The following is a 21,505-nucleotide window of genomic DNA, read 5'->3' as shown; positions in this document are numbered from 1 at the left end:
CTGTGTTGCCTTTGTGCCACGCCCCTTTGGGTCATCACAGACCAACTATCCAGAGAAGATGATTCTTTGTCTGGTTGGCTCACAACAAAGTCCAAAAGTCCAGCTGTGATAAGGACTGCTGGACAAACAACGTCAGAGAACCGATAAATAAATATTATTTAGGTCTTCAGGAAGGAGGAGTGGAGAGTTTTCAATGCTGGGGGCTCTCCAAGTTTTGCTCTTAGCTCAACCGCTGGAACCTTCTAACTGAGATGCCCTTCTATGAGTAGGACCTTCTTGAGAACGTCCCAAAAGGGCTGCTGGTCAGACAGAGACTTCTTTCCCTGGGAACAGGCCTCCCTTCCTTATGAGGGAACCCCTTTGCCACCCTCAAAGCTGGAGATATCTCCACTAAAGAGTCCCCTTCAACCTCAAGCTCTCAAGGAGCCACCAAGTCCTCCTAGAGAAGGTCCCACAAGGGTGAGGAGAGAATCCAAAGCCACACAGCGCCCCCCACAACCTTCGCCTGGGACTTCCCATGGAGCAAATATGGTTGTGGGTTCCCCCCCCACATCAGTGTGAGGCGTGCTTCTCCTCAACCATCTCAACGAAGTCAACCAAGCCAACGGTGAACTTGGACCATGGGGGAAGGGAGGAAGCAGGCTCATCCTTGAGCTGTGAGTAAGGACAGAGCAATGGGTGGCGTCTGAGCGTTGTCTTCTGGCCGGGGGCCAGCCAGCACAAAGGAGGAGAAGATTGCACCACACTTGCAACTCGTCTCTCCCTCCATAAGGTGTCTCCTGGACACACCTTCCCGAGGTATAAAACCGTGGCAAGGCGACAACCGAAAGCAGCACCTCTAAACCCTATCGAGCAGGTAAGTCAGCCTTCTGTCTTGAGGTCCCCTTCCCCAAAAAACCAAGGTGAGGACCATTCGAGAGTTAGGGTCTCCCCTTCTTCCCTTCCCTTCCCTTCCCCACCTTCTTGGCAGCTTTCCTCCTCTCTCCCCTTCTTCTCTGAATCTTCTCAGATGGACAAGTTTGGGCAACTCGCATCTCCAAACTTGTTTAGGGCAGCCCAGAACAGATCTGTACGGTGTGGGGATGGCTCAGTTTTCAAGGCAGACACCAAAAAGAGCATTTCACACACACAAACACACACACACACACAAATAATTCTTTTTCTGCTTTTTCTCCTGCCCTGTCATAGGAAACCCCACTTGACTTCTTCTCAAGCTCCAGAAACCCACCTCTGTTATCTAGAGGGAATTTTTTTGCCGGCGACACCAAGAGTCCAATCTGTCGGGGAAGAACTATGGGTTGTCGATGTGGCAAGAAACGAAAGGTGAAAGGAGAGGGGGGAAATGGGGTGGGGTGGGTTGTGTGTTGTGGGTTTTTTTTTTGGAGGGTGAGCAACAAAAGACAGAAGGAAGAAGATGGGCCTCATTTCAGGGTGTTCTTGAAAGGCAACACGAGGGGGTGAAATTTGGAGAAGATCTCCACGGTATTCGAGGGGCACCTTCAATGTCGTTGCCCCAAGTTAAGATGCCTTAATTCCAGATCGGGGTCTCACTTTAAAACGAAGCTCGAGGGAGTGGATAAATTTAATTTTCAGACGAGGAAGGTGAGCCCTTTCCAAAACCTGGTGGAGAATTGCTTAGAAGAAAAACCGTAATTTTTTTCCCCTTGGTTGTTCTCAGTCCAGACATGGCTATAAGAGCTTCACGTGGCAGGAAGCTTCACGATCCCAGGGGTGAAAATTAAGAAAAATCACCAAAGATTAAGACAGTTTGGTCCTGGAGGTAGGTCCTCCTTGGCCAAAACTCTGAAATTTTGGGAGAGATGTTCAAATTTAACTGCTTCTGATTCTCATTCAAACTCTTCCGTTTTCATTAAGAACCAAGACGTTATTCTACTACATATCTATGCTGAAGACAGTTGGGAATCCATCTGTTTTATTTCATTTGTTTTCTTGACTAGTTTGTAATTTTTCCTCTTTTGCATTCTCTTTCCCTTACGTTTTCCTCTTCTTCTTCTTCTTCTTCTTTTTCCCACTACCTTGCATTTTATCTCTCTTTGAAACTTTAGCAAAGCGGATTGCATTCAAGGCAAAGCTTTTTCAGGGTAACCATCGTTTTACAATAAATCGAATGTACTGGAGCAAGCCAAGCTTTTTTGGGTAGGGGCCCTTGGAGAAAATATATCTATGTGATTGCTAGAAATAAAAAAATGATGGCATATAAATGATCAATCAATCAGAATATTGAGAGAGGAGGCCTATAAAAAAATCAGCAATCTTCTCCATCAAATGCTACCATATCTTTGGCTCCAAAACCATGCTAGGAAAAAAAATCTTCATGCCAAGAGGATCAACTTTTCGATTTCAGTTTTTCCCGCAGGAATTGAAAATAATCCCAAGTCGAACACTGAGTCACAATTGTTCTCCATGCCAGCAAGAAACAAAGAGAAGGGGGGGGGGAGGGAAACGGGTTTTGGAAACTTCAGAAGACAAATGGATTAGGAATATTTTGGAATTTAATTTGGATCGTGTTCTGGGTTCAAAAGAATTCGCCAACAATCCAGCCACGCTTTTTTTGGCTTTGCCCCTTCCGGTTCCCACTGCTGCCTGTAAATTTAATTTGCAATCTATCAAGATAAAATGGCTCAAAGAATGGGAGTGGATGCATCTGCGTCTTTTTAAGCATCCGAGCAAGTTCTTCCACCTGAGCTGATTAAAAATCTTCATTGCATGGAGTCATAAAAAGGTGGCCCCAAAATTTAACATTTTCAGCTTCTGAGAATCAAGGCTTAAACTTGCAGATTGCTAAAATCCATGTCTTTCTGGTGAGAAACTCCAGATGTTGCATGTATTCTGACTTTAATTTGTTTATTTTAATGTATTTCTTTCCCACCCACCCCCCATGCAAAACAATCCAGGAAAAGATTCTTCTTAAATGTCAGAAAAATGTGTAGCACTCTAAATATTGGGAGGAGCCATTTCTAACCACAGTCATTGCTGATTGGAGTTAATTTCTATCTTAAAGTCTATTATATTATTTGCTTTAAATCCTGGGAATGATTCATCAGGCCGGTGTTGCAAACACTTGTTTTCAGATTCATTCAAAAGAAACCATCCTTTTAAAAATTTTCTCATCTGTCTCAGCCTCAGATCCATCATTTAAATCCATCGTCTGATTTGGCAGATTTTGCAATTAAATGGCAATAAACCAACCACGCCTGGGCTGGGAAATTTGCAATATTTATGTTGCTTCGGAGAGGCCTGAAAGAAATGAGTAATGCAAGAACTTTTATTTGGGATAACTAGGAAAAAAAAACAAAAAAGGTGAACATCAAAATTTGGGTTAGAAAGATGCTTTGAAGCATAGATTTTTTTTACTTCCTTCTTCCCTTGTCTTTTTCCCCAGAAAAATAAATCCATTTTACAGATTTTGTTTTAATATAAATCTTCTCCATCGTTTTGCTCCAGCGGATGTATTTCCCCCCACAATCCTTCCCAGAGGATGCTGCAGCTGGGGCATTCTGAGAAAATCAAAATGGCTGCTAATTTTGCAAACATTGTGGCTACGGGCAAAATTTTCTCCTAGCTGAGATCTCCTCAATGATTCTTCTTCTTTTTTAAAAAAAAAAAAAATGAAATTTGCACACCAGGTGTGCAGCAAATGCTACCAGAAACAAGTGGATGTAAATGAGATGTAAATCGTCTTGATCTTGGGCTTTGACAACGATTTACCTTTCATCCTGTTACAATGGTTTCTTTCTCGAGAGGCATCCTGGCTTGTGTTAAGCCAACATTGAGAGGCATCCTGGCTGGTATTAAGCCAAAGTAATTTTTAAAAATGGTTTCAGGTGAGGGATTCAGATGAAATATCTCTCCTTTGGGAGAAGGCACGCAAAAAAATTCCATCAATCCTCCCAAGTTTCAAAGACTTTCAAAAATATTTAGGAATTCTTTTTGGCTCCAAATCCTCTCCCAGCTTGATACTTTTCCTTGCAAAACATCCAAAGGAGACATCGTCTGAATGAGTTACCTGCCCAGGTAGCATCATCTCAAGTTGATGTGCTTTGCTTGGGTCTCAGTCGAAAACCTGATATTGCAACAAAAATATTCTGCTTTAATGTTGATTTGAGAGTAAGAAACCAATGCGTTTTATTCCTGTTCCTCCACCAAAGAAAATTGGATTTCCACACACACACACACACACACACACACACACACACCTATTGTTCTGCTCCCTTTTTCTACCTGTTCTGCACTGTGCATTTTGTTCTTTTTCTGGATCTTTTTCCACCTCCTATTTTGTTGAAATTGTCAGGATCCTCTGGGGCTTTCTTAGGCTAACGAGTGACATCTCTTTCCTTTTGCGAAACCGTGTCCCAGACTTTGGCGTAAAAACTTTGGATGCCTTAATGAGCTGAGTGTTTCGGGGAGGGTGCAGTTGTGTAGGAAGGAGCTTGGCAGGTTGGACAACTTTGGAAGAGATTGTACACGGCGATGACGTGGCCGGGATGGATCTTACCTGTTCCCTCTCTTCCCACCTGTCTCCTCGCCTGCTTTGCAGGATTGCCAAGAACTCACCGATGTGGAGCGGGCCATCGAAATTGTCATCAACAACTTCCACTGTTACGCCGTCAAGGGACACAAAGAATGTTTGACGCCCAACGAGTTGAAAGACCTGGTTGGACAGAGGCTACCACACTTAGCCAAGGTGAGATCAACATCACTGGGACGCCCGGTGTCGAAAAGGGGAATCGGGGCACCGATAAATCCCCCAAGAAGCCATTCGGCTGGTTGAAATCCTGCTCGGAAGTCTTTCTCTGAATTCCGTTGGTCAGAAATTCCTGCGTTTGGGGCCACCGCCGAAAAGGCCCCGACGTGCGTTCTCTTTAGGTTGCAAAAATCTCCTTTTCTAAAGGAAAAGAAATTGGTTGTTGTTGTTGTTTTCCTGCTGGGGCAAACCCCCAGATTGTGTTTCAATGCAAAAATCCCGGTTGCATTTCCAAAGAATAAAGTCTAGTTTGCATTTTAATGCAAATGTACACGGTTTCTGCATGAAGGCAGGCAATTTATTTGGAAACTTCTTTATATTCTGGAATGATTTACTTTACTTTAGTTTAGTTTAGTTTAGTTTAGGGTTTAGGGTTTTAGGGTTTTAGTGTTTAGTGTTTAGTGTTTAGAGGTTAGAGGTTAGAATTTACCGTTTAGAGGTTAGAGGTTAGAGTTTAGAGTTGAGTTTAAACTACATTTTCAAATGGATTAAGTGCTGTCAAGTTAATGTCAACTCATAATAATTATTATAGATAAGGTTTTATTTCAGGACTTTAAAATAAGGCAGAGACCGAACCTCAGTTTGACAAGGGACTACTTTCCAGATTTTACCGCTCAAAATATGCACAAGAAAATATCCATTAAAGAACAGAGAAGTGTGCAAAAAAAAATAACAAAGATGACCAAAGCTGCAGATCAAAAATATATATTGCTTGCAAAAACGTGCACTAATTAATAACTGGCTATAAACAACCTACTGAAAATAGTTGCTATTAAGAATCTTATCATTTAATCTATTCAGCTCCACAATGCAGCAAACGGACTGTAAAATAAAATTTAAGCAAGGGATTAAGTCCATACAAAGCATGCATATATATAAAAAAAGCATCACCCCCAATCTGATCATTTAACAAAAATCTCAAAACTGGGGAGGTTTTTTAAAAACAACAACAACAGCAGGCCTAAGATCTGTTCATTCTTCCTTTTTAATTTTTTCTGATTTTGTTTTTCTCCCCCTCACCCTAACAGGGAGTTGAGCCTCTGGATGAGAAGATCGAATGCCTGGGAGATAACGAAGAAGCCAAACTCCAGTTTGGAGAATACTGGGACATAATGGGAGACGCTGCCAAGGGATGCCGCATGCCGAAAGGGAAGAAGTGAAGAGGCTGAGCCGAGTTCAAAAGACGACCGTGGACCCATTGCCCAGAAGGAAGCGCTGGGCGATCTCAAATGTGTTATTTCATGCAGTGTTAATTATTTGGGGGGGGAGGGACCTCATTTGATCCACTCGATTTGCCTAACCTAGGTTCTTCTTCTTGTCTTGATACCGAGAAATATTTCAACCCTGGAGCCAGAAGATAGAAATTTCAGGGTTTTAAAGAAAAAGAAAAAAATTAAAGACTTCTCAAATTTTAATTTTCAGAGCTCCCGACGCCAAACTTTAGAATCTTCTTACAGTTTAAAGCTTTGTTGTTGTTTTTTTAACTGAGCTCTGAAAAAAAAAATCACAAAAGATTCTCCTGATCCAGAATATTTTTAATTTTCAGCTCTGATGTTGGCAGTGTTTCATCCTGGGACTGTTTTAAGGCTCCAATTCTGTACTTCTGTTTTGTTTTGTTGTTTTGTTTTTTTGGTTTAAATTAGAGGCTGAGAATTTTGCTTTGAAAAAGCCCCAAACCTCTCATTTTCAAATGTGTACCTCGAAAATGTCTTCAACATTCTGTTAAATATATATAAAGTATATATATATAAAAGTTGCACATAAAATTTTATATATCGCTGCCAAAACCGGAATGTGATAAATTGAATTTAAAACTCAGATTTCGCTAGTTGTTTTCTTTGTTCGTTTCGCGTTCTTAAAAAATCTATTTTCACCCTCTTTCTGTGAAACTAAAAGTACCGGTAGTTGCAGAAAAAGTTATGGATCCAAAATGGGGCTGGGTGGATTTAAAAGCCCAGAATTTTGACACGAAAGAGAATAGGGGGGGGGGGGGAAAAATCACATCCATAGGAGCATCTTAAAAACAGAAATTTGGGTTTATACTGCCTCTTGGGAAGTGGGGTAACTTTACACAGCAGTTGGAGACATTCAGAATTGCAGAATTGGAATGTCGGAGGGTCCCACAAAGATCATCTAGTCCACCCCGTAATGCAATCGCCTTTCTCTGAAACCCAGGCATATGTTTGGGCCCAGCCTACCCCTATCCTTGGTGTCAATCTAGTTATTTCTGGATTCTCTTTTGGTTTCCTGCTTGAGCAGGGGGTTGGACTAGATAGCCTCCGAGATCCCTTCCCGTTTTGTTATTCCGAACCCATCAGGCTGGTTACTGTAGGGGCTGAGGGCAATGGGACTCCTCAAGACAATCCAGAAAAGTTTCTGCAGATGTGGCCCAGCTGCAAATCCAACCAATTTCAAAGCCAACACGCTGAACAACCAAGAATTGGGAGAATTATCTTAAATTGCAAACTTGCAACCATCATCCCCCATTCGGTCCTGCCCCGCCCCACCTGGCAGGTAAAACGGCTTTCCCAACCCCCTGCCTCCGTCGTTTGTCACCTCATTTTTCCTTTTTTTCTGTATCATGGATGAAATAAGAGCAAAAAATAAAATAAAAATAAAAATTCCATATTTCTGCTAGCTTTCCGTGTACTGATTTTCTCGATGGGAAGGAACAGGAAAGGCAGGAATTAAGACGTGGGTGGAAGAAGAGATCAGAGGCAGAAGCTGGGCTGGGGGTGGCAAGCAAGGTAGACTGCCTCTGCACCAGGAGGTTTTTATCCCCTCTCAGCTTGCCCAAATTTGCCAAAGACACAAAGCCAGCCAGGCTTGCAAACTCGCTCTCTTAAAAAATGGGATTGGTTTATGAAATCGTGGCTACCCAGCATCCTGGTTCGCCGGCTCCTGTTCCAACAAACAGCAATGTTTGATATCCTGGCTAAATAAAGTTTTGTAAGGATGTGTTAGTTTGACCCCCACAAGGATCAGAGGTAAAACATTGGAAGAAGGAAGAAGAAAGGAAAAGGGGGAGAAAGGGAGGAAGGAGGAAGAGAAGGAGAAGGAGAGAAGGAGAAGGAGAAGGAGGAGGAGGAGGAGGAGGAGGAGGAGGAGGAGGAGGAGGAGGAGGAGGAGGAGGAGGAGAAGGAGAAGGAGAAGGAGAGGAGGAAGAGGAAGAGGAAGAGGAAGAGGAAGAGGAAGAAGAAAAAAGAAGAAGAAGAAGAAGAAGAAGAAGAAGAAGAAGAAGAAGAAGAAGAAGAAGAAGAAGAAGAAGAAGAAGAAAGCCAAGAATACTTAGGAAGTGTATCCAATTTTAGAAAATGCCTGATTTTAAGACATACTGGTAGGAAGTGTATCTGATTTTAGAAAATTGCATCTGATTTTAAGAAATTGCATCTGGTTTTAAGACATGCATTTGATTTTAAAAACGTATCCTATTTTAAGAAATGCACCTGGTTTTTAAGACATGGATCCAATTTTAATAAATGCATCCAATTTTAATGTATCCGATTTTAAGAAATGCCTTTGATTTTAAGAAACTGCATCTGATTTTAAGAAACTGCATCTGATTTTAAGAAATGGCTTTGATTTTAAGAAATGTATGATTTTAAAAACACATCCGATTTTAAGGCAGGCATTTGATTTTAAGAAATGGAGCGATTTTAAGAAATGCACCTGATTTTTAAGACATGGGTCCGATTTTAAGAAACGCATCCGACTTTAATAAATGCATCCGATTTTAATGTATCCGATTTTAAGAAATGCCTCTGGTTTTAAGAAATCGCATCCGATTTTTAAGAACCGCGTCCGATTTTGAAGGCACGCAAGCCATTTTCAGAAACCGCAGCCTTATTTTCAGAAGTGCCTATGTGGCCCAAATCAACCCAACCTCCTCTCCAGATAAACCAGGAAAATTACAGCTGCGGTTTCTCCCCCCCAAAAAAAATCCCCCCTTCCACCTGGGTGATGAGCTGACCACGCTTGGAATCCGCCAAGCCCGTAATTAACCTTCTATCAGAAACAGGAAACTGTTCTGATGAACAGTTTCTCATCACATATCTCTGATGAGCTTCTGTCACCTGTCTGTCATGTCCCGGTGCCGTCCGGGTTTTGCTTTCGGATCTAAACAAAAAAAAAAAAAAAGCGGGGTGGGGGAATGACTCAGAGATGCTGGCAGAAACCTGAGACAGGAATGAGGAATGACAGATTGCAAAGCCCGCCGGCCAAAATAGCATTTCAAACTTGGAAAGTTGGGGTGCCCTCTTTTTTTTTCCTCTCCCTTCACTTGTCGTTTCGAGGTTTGACTGGGCTGACCCAGGAAGCGGCGGGCGAAATCCTATCGCTGTGACTCAGGCGGCCTTATTCAGGCACACGAGGGTTTTATTTTTGGGGTGCCCGGTGCTAATCTGCTAATCGGGGTGACCTCAACGATGAGATCCTGGGGAAAAAAACGCCTCGGGGAGATCAGATAATCCAGTGGAGATGACCTCAGTTAAAACCCAGGGGATCCTCGAGTTACAACCGCCAGAATTTCCATTGTAAGCAAAGCCGTGGCTGAAGAAGGGAGTGGCGGCCGATGTGGTGGGTTCCCACACCCTCTCCCATGGTTGTTAAGTGAATCAGGGCAGTGGTGAAGTCATGAACCTTCCCTTAAGGTTAATAAACCTTCCCTTAAGGTTCTCGGGAGTTTGCTGCGAACAGCTCCCTCCTCGCTGCCTTAAAGTTCGTCCTTGATTGAGGACCACAATGGTCATTAAAGGGAGTCGGGTTTGGGCGTACGGCTTTTGTGGGACTGGTCCTCACCCTTACGACGGTGGCATAACAGACCAGCGGGAGTCACGACCACCACCCGGCCCGATATCCATGTTGCTAAGCGAAACACTGGATCAGCAAAACGTGCCCTGATTTTACGACCGTTCTCTCGCTACCGTTTGTTAAGTGAATCGCTGCAGCGGTCCTGAACGACACCCGTCCTTAAGTGAATCTGGATTCCTCGTTGATTTGGCTTGTCGGGAGGTTGCCAAAGGAGATCATCTGATGACTCTCGGGCACGCGGTGACCGTCGTAAATAGGAATCGGTTGCCAAATGTCCAAATTTTGACCCCGTAAGCACAACAATCACGCGTGTGAAAAACAATCCAAAGTCCCCTTTTTCCCCCAGGGCCGCCATAACTTCAAACAGTCGCTAAATGAACCATTGTAAGGTCTCTATTCTTATTTTCCCACCTCTTAGGCTGGTTTTCTGCCCTTTTTGGCTTGTTTCTTTTAAAAAATTAAAAATTAAAAAAAATGAAATGCAATCCACCTTCTCTCCCCCCCACACACCTGCCTTACTGATGTCACCTTGGCAGCTCATTCCTGGCTGACAAAAAGGAAATGCTTTTCAAATGAGGGGCGGCAATTAACCTGGGGAACTCCTCTCCACAGGATGTCCGCGCCGCCGAGGCCGAGCACCGAAGGCAAACGAGTGGGACGCATGCCCGGGCCGGGGAGGGTCACCATTCCCTCCCCAGGAACGATAACAAATGATTTCGGGAGGCTTGGAATGCCAAGGAACTGGATCCCCAGACCGCGATCCGCAGCTGCTTCGCATTCTTTCGGGGCCGTCACCCGCTTGGCAGCCGGTTTTTGCAGATTGCAATCGGTGCACCTTACCTCATCGCGCAAACCTTTGGGGTGGCTCACGGATTCCTGAAAGAGGATCAGGATGCCGATCGCCCCCACACCTCAGGCTTCCGGTCGGCGGTGGGATTTTTCTGAATCCAAGGGGATGAGTTTTTGTTGAGGGGGGTTGGGTTTGTTTTTTTGACATCCTCGCTCGGTCTTACGACGGGCGGCCTCTCCGGACGTTATCTGGGAAGGGATTTGAAAGAGGTGGGTGGGAGGGTGGAGGGGGCTTATTTCTCGGGGGAGGGGACCACTACAGGTAATGCTCAAGTTACGGCCAGAAGGGAGCCCAAAACGATATTGCTAAGTGAGACATTTAATAAGAGAGGATCCACTACAGGTTGTGTTCAAGTTACGGCCACAAGGGAGCCGAAAACATATGTTGCTAAGTGAGACATTTAATAAGAGAGGATCCACTACAGGTTGTGTTCAAGTTACGGCCACAATGGAGCAGAAAACATATGTTGCTAAGTGAGACATTTAATAAGAGAGGATCCACTACAGGTTGTGTTCAAGTTACGGCCACAAGGGAGCCAAAAACGTATGTTGCTAAGTGAGGCATTTGTTAAGGAAAGGTCCACTACAGGTTGTGTTCAAGTTACGGCCACAATGGAGCCCCAAACCTATGTTGCTAAATGAGACATTTTATCTCCCTTGTCTGCTCAGAAAGAGATCAGAAGTCAAACTTGGTGTGACAAATTCACCCCACCACCAGCACCATGACGGTGACACAGGTGGCCAGGAGCCACGCCTCGCTCTGCCCGTAAAATGTATTTTCTGCACAAACCACCAAAAATCCCTCGGATTAAAACACCAGAAACTTCCCTGTCAGCCACCCAGAGAGAATGAGACACTCAGAGAGAATGAGTCCCATCCAGGACTGAAGGTATGAATTGTTTACCGAGGCGAAATAAATCAATAAAAACCACATTTTTGATTAAAGCTACTCCATCCGTCCCCCCCATGACGAGAAATGTAGCCCTAAATAATGAGTGATACTTCCAAAAAATAAAAAAGGCAACCGGTTTTAAATTCATTGTTCTTTCTTTCTTTTATTTTTTTTAACAGCCATATGCATTCAAAATATTTGCGGGCTGTGAAAATCCAGCTGAGCTCTAGAGGGCAGCAAAGGGGTGGTGTGTTTAGCCTCGCTCCTGCCCCCTGGTGGAGGTTCCTGTTAACTGTAGCCAAGATAGTGCCTGGGCTCTTGTAGGTTAAAACAGGCTGCAAATTCACTTGCCTGCTTTGAACCTCCAGAGCCCTCTTGTTTAAAAGAGGAAACAGCTGCAAAATAAGAGACCGAAAGGGAATTCCTTAGCTTGGTGCCAAGAAACAGAGCACTATTTGCATGGAAATAAATGTGCTTGGTATCTCGAATACCCCTAGCATTATTTTAATGCATTTCTGCATTTTGGGGGAGGGGTGCAATTTGAAGCAATCTGATGATAGATAGGTAGGTAGGTAGGTAGGTAGGTAGGTAGATAGATAGATAGATAGATAGATAGATAATAGATAGATAGATAGATAAACAGATGGTTGAGATACATACACAATAGATAGATAGATGATAGATAGATAGATAGATAGATAGATAGATAGATAGATAGATAGATAGATAGATAGATAGATAGATAGATAGATAGATGGTTGAGATACATACACAATAGATAGATAGATAGATGATAACAGATGGTGAGATAGATAAAATAGATAGATAGATAGATAGATAGATAGATAGATAGATAGATAGATAGATAGATAGATAAACAGATGGATAGATAGATAGATAGATAGATAGATAGATAGATAGATAGATAGATAGATAGATAGATAGATAGATAGATAGATAGGTAGATAGGTAGATAGGTAGATAGGTAGATAGGTAGATAGGTAGATATAGATATATAGATGGATGGATGGATGGATGGATGGAGAGAGACACTTAAAGACAGAGATAGATGCATAGATGATAGAGTTTGGTAGAGATGGAAGGATAGAAAGATAGCGGTAGATAGATATAGATGGATAGAGATAGGTGGGTGGATGGATGGATGGAGAGATAGATGAGAGAGAGAGATGAGAAAGAAAGGGATAGATAGATAAGAGAGAGAGAGAGAGAGAAAGAGATGACAGACAGATATACAGACGTATTGTATCCTAATTAAAAAAAGGAACGAAGGAAGGGAAACTTAAGTTTTAAACGAAGAGGCCTCTCCATCTCGCAATGATTAACCAACAGCATTTAAGGTGCGGCCTCTTGCTCATGCTGGATTAACGAGAACAATGTTGTGTTTGGGATGTCTCCACAGCAGCTGCTGCCGAGAGGGCAGGGCTTGGAGAAGGTGAGGGATGTGCCAACCCTCCAGAAGTTCACCGAAAAAATCCCACGTCCCTCCCTCAGAAAATGCCCCCACCAATGTGTGTGTGTGTGTGTGTTCGTGTGTATACATATGCATACATACATATATTTATTTATTTTTGCTTCTTCAGCCTGGCCCTTGGCCATTCCCTTCCTGGAGACACACGGGAACCCTTTCTGCCCTGACTTGCCCTAATCAGAGGGCCTGGCACAGCGGTGCCAAGCCAGGGACGAGCCAGGATTTGGCAATGGTGCCACTCGGGATCCAGGAGAGGAGTGTTAGTCAGAGGAGCACCCCGAAAACAAGAGGAGGAGTGACCGTGGAAGAACGAGGGAGACAAAGATTTTTCTCTTGGAAAGGAAGCCTGCTCTGGTCTCGTGATTTAGGGGGCGGGCGTCACTTCAGATGGGAGGTCCCGTTTCTCTCTCAAATAGACCAGCTTGGTAAACGAAGGCGAGTCAGACGGGCCAGGCAAGAAAACAAGCCAGCACAGGAAAGCTGCCAGCCACACAACCATCATGCACGGTAAGGAATGCAAGGCGGTTGTGGTGCACAATGGTGGCATTGTGGGCGGGCGGGCAGGGGGTCTCCAAGATGCCACCCTTAAAAAGCCAGAGAGGTTTCGTTTGCAAAAAAAAGAGCAACTGATGCATTTGCAGAAGGCTCTTTCTGCTTGAAGGGATCGGGTCTGCCTGTCGGTCCATCCATCGATGGGATGGATTCGCACAACCGAACCGATTTTTTTAGACGCACGGAGAAGAATCGGGGAGAAGGAGGACGGAGGTGGGTGGAGTGGGGGGAGTTTTTAGGGACCGGCTGTGACTTAAGAGAAACCCAGGGAGGAGGGAAGGTTGGGTTTGGTCCAAAAACTTTGGATCGATTCTTACAACATTTGAGACCCGGGTTGGGCAGTCGGGCGCACCGAGATGGGACAACGCGGAGTTTTTCTCAGGGGAGAGGAGAAAACAGGGGAGAGAATTTAGATTTTCCTTTTGGGATTTTGGAGGCGGGTTGGGAAGCCTGCTTTACGTTGGTTTGACCTGGGTTTCGGGGGGTCTTGTGAACCTGGGTTTGTTCTTCATAAAATAGAGGCAAATGGGTACCCCTTCTTACTTCTCCAAGCCTTCTCGGACCCCTCCATCCGACTCCTCCAAACTGTTGAAATGCACGGCAGGTCAAGTTAAAACTTGTCCAAAGTTTTGCCAACACCCAGTCTGGAGTTTAAAAAGAGAGGCGGGTGTGTGTGTGTGAAATATCACAATTTTTAACTTGTTCGGGCAAACTTTCTCCAACTTGCTGCCTTCCAGATGCAGCAACCTATTCTAAGAGGCGCCCTGGATTTGGGGCTTCTGGGATTTGTAGTCCTCCAGGCACACGCCCAGCTTTCCAGGATGGGGAGAATATGGAATTAATGTGGTGTTTTGATTTGCAAATGGCTTTCCAGGATGGTTTTTTTTTTTTAATTTTATTTTGGAAGCTGCCTCCAGTAGCAATTATATGAAAATGTCATGTCCTGGGTGTAATCTTCTCTTAAAATAATAATAATAATAATAATAATAATAATAATAATAATAATAATAATAATAATAATAATAATAATAATAACAACAATAACAAGAAGAAGAAGAAGAAGAAGAAGAAGAAGAAGAAGAAGAAGAAGAAGAAGAAGAAAAAAGGGGGTTATTAATTTGATAGCCTTCTGACATCCCCCAAGGCTCCTGATTTTCCGCTCATGTTTAAAATACCAGGCAGGGAAGATCTGGAGACTCCACAAAACGATTCGATTCATAATTGGGCAAAAGAGGCCATAAACCGACTCGCTTAACGACGGCCTTGCTTAGCAACGGAAATTCTGGTCGGAACTGGAGGGCACCCCTCCCCCATTCCTCATTTAATCCAAACGCTTCCTTGAAAACGGCAGGGGAGGGTAGGGGAGGCACACACACCCCCAGGGCTTTCCCTCCCTAGCGGCGTTTCCAGTAAATTGGCATTCTGGGATAGACTTCTCCTGCATAGGGAGGCTCCCTCGAAGCTCCCGATCAACCTCTCCCACATAAACTTGCTTTCCTCGCCTTAACGCGACACTGCCTACCCCCCACCCACCCACCCAAGAGTTATGGCGGGGCTACTCCCAAGGCAAGGATGATGGTCGCTGTAGTCTAAGAGCAGGAATCCCCATGTTGGGACCTCAAGGCAAAAGCTAAAGACAAGGCTGTCTGTCTTTCCCCACCTTGTGGCCATGAGTTCCACAGGCTAGATTAAGCTCTACCAAAAGGAAGGCTTTCCTGTTGACAGGAACCAGGGCAAAAATGAGCTACTGTTGCTGATTCAAATGATTACCAAAGGCATCTATCTATCTATCTATCTATCTATCTATCTATCTATCTATCTATCTATCTATCATCTATCCATCCATCCATATATCTATCTATCATTACCTACCTATCTACCTACCTACCTATCTATCTATCATTTATCTATCTATCCATCCATCCATCTATCATCTATCTATCATTACCTACCTATCTACCTACCTACCTACCTATCATCTATCTATCTATCATCTATCTATCCATCCATCCATCCATCTATCATCTATCTATCATCTATCTATCCATCCATCCATCCATCTATCATCTATCATTACCTACCTACCTATCTATCATCTATCTATCCATCCATCCATCTATCTATCATCTATCTATCATTACCTATTTATCTATCTTATCTAGCATCTATCTATCTTATCTATAATCTATCCTTCTCTCTCATCTATGTATCTATGTATCTATCTATCTTACCTATCACCTATCATTCTATCTATCTATCTATCTATCTATCTATCTATCTATCTATCTATCTATCCATCTAATCTATTCCTCCCCTGTCTATTTTCTATCTTCCTTCTTTTTCGAAGCAGCCGAAAGCAGAAGAAATGCGAAGCGTTTCCTTTTAAGCGATACGTGCCAAATTTCCAAAACTTTCTCATCGCCTTTGGAAAGGGTTTGTAAATGGGATGAATACAGGGATGGATGAGAGATGATTGGTCCCTCCCTCGCTTTATCAATGAGTTCTTTCCAGTTAGGAGTTGTCATCTGAGACGCAGCCTTTCTTTCACGGAAGATATTAAAGACAAATAAAGCAGCAGTAAAAACTATCACACCCCGAAAATTAAAAATGGGGAGACGTCTGGATTACTCAAGCTGCCTGTCTGGAATTGGGAAATGCTAGAATTGGCATCGAGAGGAAGCAAAGAAGTTTCATTTTATAGCACTGGCTGGAATTTATACAGGCAGTCCTCGACTTACGATGGTTCATTTAGTGGCCGTTCGAAGTTGTCCTGAAAGAAAGCGACTTACGACCGTGGTTCACGCTTACAACCAATGTAGCATCCCCGCAGTCAGAATTCAGCCCCTCGGCAACAGACTCGTACTTATGACTGGGAGGGAAATCCTCCTTTTACAACCATCCACGCAGCCAAATCCACGGGGGAGAAGCCAGATTCACTTAATGACTGCGAGATGCGCTTCCACAAAGTGTCCTGATTCCACTTAACAACCGTGGCACAAAAAGGTCATAAAACAGGCAAAACTGACTCCATGTTTCACTTTGCAACAAAAGTTTTGGGAGCTCGGATATTGGTCGTATGTCAAGGACTACTTAAATTTTAATACAAGGGCTCCCGAAATAAAGATGCAAAAGTTGGAATATTTTTTTCTTTTCTTTCCAGAGGAAGAGATCAGAGCTTCCCAGGAGAACCGTTTTAATTTAAATTTTTAAAAAAGCGAAGTTTGAGCTGGAGGAAACAATTGGGAAGTTTTTAGAAACAACTACGGAATATAAAGTATCCCACAGCGGGTGGAAAGGAGTCCAAATAAATAAGCCAAATGAAAAGAAACACTCCTGCAAAAGTTTCATGCGGGAAACAATGTTTTTTTTTTCTCGACCTTGCAAACAAAAACATTGATTTTTTTTTCTTCCAAGAGTTGCTTTTATGAGTCACTTACCCAAAAAACGTCCATGGCAACGGAAGACAAAGGGAATCTGTCTGCGTGGAAGAAAAAAGGAGGAAAAAAAAAAAGAAATATAGGATTAGGAAAATAAATAGGGAATTGATTCCCTGCAAAAATGTAGGAAATGGATCCTATGCTATTTAGTTGCATGGGGGAAAATATATATATATATATATATATATAGTTTTTTTTTCCATGCAACTAAATGGCAAAGGGTTAATTTCTTTGCTCAAAGGATAAAATTTAAATATCTTGATCAACACTTGGGACAAGTCTGTAAATATCAAATCGTGCATTTAGTCCTCGACGTTACGACCATTTGGTTTAGCAACCGCTCAAATAAATTACACCCTCCCTAATGAACGGTGGCTGGTCCTCGCACTTATGACCATCATGGCATTCCCCACTGTCCTGGGATTGGCAACTTTCCCACAAGCTAATGGGGCTAAGTTTGGATTTGCTTATTCCAAGCAAAGGGTTCACTTAAAACCTTGCAGGGATTCGCTTAAGGACCGCAGCAATTCGCAAAAAAACCGAGGCAAAATGGCTGTGAAATCCTGCGTGACTCACTTACTGTCTTGCTTAGGAATAGAAATTCTACTTCCGGAGGTGTTCATCATTTGATGTGTTAAATGATAATGAAATAATGATTGGGTGGCATTAAATCCGTTTTCTCAGACTTGGCTCCTTGAAGAGGTGCTGGCTGGGGGATTCTAGGAGTGGAAGTCCATCCTTCTTAAAAGAGGCCGAGGTTTTACAGCCGCTGGGCTAAATAATTATTGAATTTCCTTGTGTTTTTCCCAGCCCACCAAAGAAAAAAAAAGGCCATTTTTTCCTTTCGGAGCCCTGAGTTGTGGTGGCGATCAGATATACCCATTTCACAGACGGGGAAAACCGAGGAAACTCCCACTCTGGGAAATCCATAGGGATTGCAGGCCGTAACTCGAAATCTGCCTGTCCTGGGAGGGAGCTAGACAAACAGGCTTGACTGGGGTTACGCAAAAAGAAGGTGGCAACACCTTTATCGCAATGGGGTTGGAGGGGGGGAGTGTCCGCCTCCTACGATATCCGGTTCCTTCCTTCTCCTCCTTCAGGTGTTCTGACCAAGGCTTCCTGAGATCATAATTAAGCACACACTTAGTTTAAAACAACTCTTGTTTGATTTCAACGCTGGGAATTATGGGCATTCCCAGCTTGTAATGAGTCTCAAACAGTCCCTCGAGATAAGCACCCACCTTTCTCTCCTTTGAATCGCCGCCAACAACTAAAGGGCCAAATGAACTGTAAAAAGCCAAACGGAATACGAAGTCCACGCAGAGCTTCGAGATTGAATCCAAACAGAGCAAACAAAGTTGCTTCCTGCAAAGGCTCCTGTCCCTTTGCTCCTCCTTTACGTCTTATGGGAGGGGCCAATCACCTCCAAGCCTTACTCCGGAGTCGCCCCTCTTGTCTTAACTGTTGTTGCCTTCTAGCAGCTCTGTGCATGTGCACACTGGGGACAGGCTCCCGCTATTCCTCTGCCTCACTGCTGTCAGATTCTGGAGGCTCTGGAGTTGGCACATAACTCCCAGATGGCCCTGGCCCCCATCAGACACAGGACCCTCGTCCGAGCCCTCCCCAGACTCCCGGACTGGCCCATATTCCTCCCCACTGTCCAACTTTCCCAGGCTCTGAATTTTGGGGGGTGGGGAGGAAGGAGCACCCCAAATTCTCACTGACAAGATCCCCGCCCCTGTTGCTCCGTTGGCAAAAGGTTGCTTGACTTTACACACAACGGCTGTCTTGCCCAAGGGGGAAGACAGATTCGCTTAACAACGGTGTTACTGAGTTCACAACTGCACTAACAGTTGTGAATCAGGGGGTTGGACTAGAAGACCTCCAAGGTCCCTTCCAACTATTCTATTCTATTCCATTCCATTCCATTCCATTCCATTCCATTCCATTCCATTCCATTCTATTCTATTCTATTCTATTCTATTCCATTCCATTCCATTCTATTCTATTCCATTCCATTCCATTCCATTCCATTCCACTATTCTATTCTATTCTATTCTATTCTATTCCATTCCATTCCATTCCATTCTAGTCTCTATTATTATATTATATTATTCTATTCTCTATTCTATTCTTTATTATTCTATTCTATTATTCTATTATATTCTCTATCATATTCTATTCTCTATTATTCTATTCTATTATTCTATTCTTTTCTCTATTATTCTATTCTATTCTCTATTATTCTATCCTATTCCATTCCATTCTATTCTTTCTAACTCTAATTCTAATTCTAGCACCATCATATTTAACCAGCACAATGGTGGCTGAATAACCAAACATTCAAAGCTAGGTTTCTTTATCTGTTGTATTCATTTTCAATTAAAAAAAAAATTCCACTGTTGCTGGCAAAAATAATAATAAAAAACCCAGAGAACCAACGCCAAGCTTTGTTTATTTATTTATGTTTTTTGCAAAAAACGCAACCCCGCGGAAACCCACACCTTCCCCAAATGACAAATGACACAAAAGACGCTGGACAGACCAGAATTGCAGGCTCAATCAGAAGCCAACATCAAATCCACATCAAACAGGCAAGAAACTGTGGCTTGCTTCTTTAAGCAGGCAGAGATTTAATTTAAAAAAAAAAACACCCAGTCGGGACAAATTTTTTTTTCCCAGATATTCCCCGTGGCATCTTTCCCTGCCCTGAGGTGGGAGTCATCCATGTGTTTATATATTTTGCAAAATTGGCAAAAAGCCGCTTGATTTGGCATCCCAAAATAGATATTGCCCCAAAGGGCAATACCTGGCGTGTGAACAAACTTTTAATTTGCAATTTGCACCTGTACGGTTCTCGAGTTACGACCATCCGCTGCTAAGCAAGATGCTGGTTAAGTGAGCACTCGGGCTCATTTTACAACCTTTCTTGCCACAGTTAAGTGGGGGGAGTCTTGGCCGGGCTGGTTGGGTTTAACCCAAGCTGCTAGTCCTCGTGAAGGAAGCCACTAGCTGAAATTCAATGCGCCGATCCGGGGCGAGCTGCTTCAAAAGGTTGCTTCCAAATTCGGAATTGGAGGTCTCCAGGCAGGCGTGTCACTTTAATTTCGTTTATTTATATAAACTGATTTAATCAAATGCCTAGACTAGCCCGTCATATGTTCACCCAAAGTGTTTTCGTTCCGAGTCTCCGTTCCTTCTCTCTCTCTCTTTTCTCATGCCTGTTTTGTTCTTCCCGCTTTCCTCCTTTTATTTTTATTTATTTATTTTTCACTCGTCCTTTTTTCTTCTTCATGCGTTTCCTTTTCATGTTCTCGGTTTATGTTTTTCCCTTTCGGTTACGCTGTGCTTTCTTTCCTTTTTATTTCCTCTTTGCTGAAATTCCTCAGCCTCTCTCTGAATCAATGGCGGCGGAAGCTCCCTGTGCCTCGAGCAAGCTCTTCATTTTATTCATTTAGCCAAGTGGAAAGGGGACCAAGAGGTGATCAAAGCGATTCCTTTTTTTTTCTTTTTTTCTCTCCCCCAGGAGCCAAGGGCAGCATGGCGGTGACAGGAGACTCTTCGGAGCTGGAGTGGGCGATCCAGACCCTGGTGAAGAATTATGACAAATATTCTGGCAAAGGATGTTGTTGCCGCAAACGACGCGGGATCAGCAAATCCGATTTCAGAAAAATGCTCAGCCACGAACTGAACCACATGTTGACGGTGAGCGGGGCGGCTCCTGAACTCAGGGCCCACATCCGAATTTGAGCTCCAACGGAGAGGGACCCTGAGATGGGATTTCAGGATTTTGTCATCCTAACCCACGACGTGAAAGTTCTCGTTCCTCGGTCAACATTTCTTATCACCTTGACAACTTTTACGACGGATGGACTTCCAACTCCCAGAATTCCCCCAGCCGGCTTTGCTCAGGCTGGGGGATTCTGGGAGTTGAAGTCCGCCCATGTTCAGGTTGCCAACAATAAGAAACACTTGCTCTAATCTCATCAAATTAGCATTATGGGGACAAATCCTATCCAAGCTGTAAGCAAAACTGGCTGGGGAATTCTGGGAGTTGAAGTCCGCCCATCTTCAAAGTTGCTAAGCTTGAAAAACACGACTATTTATATTTATATATTTTGGGACTTCAACTCCCAGAATTCCCCAGCCAGCTTTGCTTATAGCTTTGATATTATTCATCTCAATAATGCTAATTTACACACACACACACACACACACACACACCTATCTATCTATCTATCTATCCATCCACCCATCCATCCATCCATCCATCCATCCATCCAAAAGGTCTGTCTGTCTGTCTTTCTTTCTGTCTTTCTTTCTGTCTTTCTGTCTGTCTGTCTATCTATCTATCTATCTATCTATCTATCTATCTATCTATCATCTATCTCATCCTATCTCCTATTCATCTATCTATCATATCTATCATCTCTCATCTATCTCTATCTATCTATCTATCTATCTATCTATCTATCTATCTATCATATCTATCTATCTATCTATCTATCTATCTATCTATCTATCTATCTATCTATCTATCTATCTATCTATCTATCTATCTCTATCTATCTATCATCTATCTATCTATCTATCTATCTATCTATCTATCTATCTATCTATCTATCTATCTATCTATCTATCTATCTATCTATCTATCTATCTATCTATCTTTGAAAACATTTACAATTAGAATTACTGAAGTTTCTGCCGTG

The 21,505-nt window shown here is 43.2% G+C and overlaps 2 protein-coding genes and 1 pseudogene across 2 annotated transcripts in view; 2 read left to right on the top strand and 1 right to left on the bottom strand.

The window, feature by feature from the left end:
- Positions 1 to 12,691, bottom strand: part of LOC148129538 (uncharacterized) — a 58,471-nt pseudogene extending 45,780 nt beyond the window's left edge.
- On the top strand, positions 715 to 7,402 carry LOC113428141 (protein S100-A14-like). The gene is made up of 4 exons (XM_026690699.2): positions 715 to 856; positions 1,189 to 1,323; positions 4,559 to 4,705; positions 5,794 to 7,402. The coding sequence occupies exons 2-4, from the start codon at positions 1,294 to 1,296 to the stop codon at positions 5,923 to 5,925; spliced, it is 309 nt and encodes a 102-aa protein (XP_026546484.2). The 5' UTR covers positions 715 to 856; positions 1,189 to 1,293; the 3' UTR covers positions 5,926 to 7,402.
- A 550-nt stretch (positions 12,692 to 13,241) lies between the features above and the next one.
- Positions 13,242 to 21,505, top strand: part of S100A16 (S100 calcium binding protein A16) — a 9,103-nt gene continuing 839 nt past the window's right edge. Inside the window, exons 1-2 of the mRNA XM_087943152.1 lie at positions 13,242 to 13,311; positions 20,320 to 20,498. Of these exons, the coding sequence (XP_087799278.1) occupies positions 13,305 to 13,311; positions 20,320 to 20,498 (186 nt within the window). The 5' untranslated portion in view covers positions 13,242 to 13,304. The remainder of the gene's footprint in view (positions 13,312 to 20,319; positions 20,499 to 21,505) is intronic.

Source organism: Notechis scutatus, chromosome 14 (genome assembly GCF_049901735.1).
Source record: "Notechis scutatus isolate UNSWTSFEM ecotype Mainland chromosome 14, rNotScu1.2, whole genome shotgun sequence".
NCBI lineage: Eukaryota > Metazoa > Chordata > Lepidosauria > Squamata > Elapidae > Notechis > Notechis scutatus.
Note: the sequence above shows the minus strand (reverse complement) of the source record. Positions and strands in the feature narration are given on the sequence as shown.